This window comes from Haplochromis burtoni, unplaced genomic scaffold, assembly GCF_018398535.1.
Source record: "Haplochromis burtoni strain Fernald_Lab_line unplaced genomic scaffold, NCSU_Asbu1 Contig_2555, whole genome shotgun sequence".
Classification (NCBI taxonomy): Eukaryota; Metazoa; Chordata; class Actinopteri; order Cichliformes; family Cichlidae; genus Haplochromis; species Haplochromis burtoni.
Genome location: NW_024584916.1, coordinates 7921 through 9128, shown reverse-complemented (window position 1 = coordinate 9128; position 1208 = coordinate 7921). Strand labels below are relative to the sequence as shown.

General features: G+C 39.1%; 1 protein-coding gene across 1 annotated transcript in view; it reads left to right on the top strand.

Annotated features, from left to right (window-relative positions):
• Positions 1 to 6: 6 nt before the first annotated feature.
• Positions 7 to 1208, top strand: part of LOC102295688 (toll-like receptor 13) — a gene marked incomplete at its 3' end in the record, with an annotated part of 4144 nt that continues 2942 nt past the window's right edge. Inside the window, exon 1 of the mRNA XM_042217678.1 lies at positions 7 to 1200. Within this exon, the coding sequence (XP_042073612.1) occupies positions 445 to 1200 (756 nt within the window). The remainder of the gene's footprint in view (positions 1201 to 1208) is intronic.

The following is a 1208-nucleotide window of genomic DNA, read 5'->3' as shown; positions in this document are numbered from 1 at the left end:
GTGATTTGCTGGGACAAGACAACTCAGTTGCCCATCTGTAGTTCAGCTGCCTGCCTTTCCTTTAAACTTCATTCTGTGTTATCTATCTTGTTAACCACAAGTAAGACTGTGCAGGACAAAATATATGGAGAATCTTAAGTGATATGCATGTCTCTTTGAAATATGTAAAGAGTGGGCTCTGGCCTGCAGGTCCCAATTTTGATATACATGCTGGATTGAGCCACTGACCCATGGATAGGTAGATAAACTCTCAGACTATCAACAGTTTTCACCACTGACTGCACCAGATGTCACATTATTTCATGCCAAGTTGTGGACACTGTGATGTGATCAAAACCTACCTTATATTTTCTTTCTTCTCTGGTCTGCTTCAGGTGTATTGATCAACAGTATGCTCCCACCTCCATCTCCCTAAAGAAAGTGAAAACCACCACTGAGATCAACATGCTAGCTACAGAAAGAGTCCTTCTGCTGCTTATCTCACTTCTGTCTTTTTTGTTTCATTGTGAACATTCACTTGCTTTTTCTCTAAAAAACTGCACAATCCTGTATTCTGAAAATTCAAAGAATGTATCAGTTACATGTGCAAAGCGTCACCTCACTGCTATTCCAGATGACATTCCTGGTAATGCAGTATCGCTCAATCTCAGCTCAAATGACCTTTCAAATATTTCCAGGATGTATTTAAGAGGTTTATCTAAGCTTGAAGCTCTATATGTTAAAAATAATTGGATTTTACAAATTGATGATGGAACTTTTGCAGACGTGGTAGAGTTAAAAGTTCTCGACTTGGGTGAAAATTTACTCACAGCACTGACAAAAAACATGTTTCAGGGCCTTTCCAAATTAGAGACACTGTCTCTGGACGACAACATTATCTCATTTATTTCCCCTGTGGTCTTTCAGCCCCTGGTCATCTTACGTTTAGTAGATTTGAGCAATAATTACCTGCATCAAATTTCAGATATTGATTATATTGTTAAACTTCCAACTTTACAACATTTGGTTATTACTCACAACAACTTTATTTCGTTTCAGTCCGATGACCTCCATGTAAATACTTCAAACCTACTCACCCTAAGTTTGGATTCAGTGAAAAAGTTCAGCATTACAAGAGACATTTTTCCTCATCTGCAGTCTCTGGACTTGCGAGGCTGGTCCAAGGACATCGAGTGGGAAGTGTCAAACAAGACCTTTTTGAGGAGCCT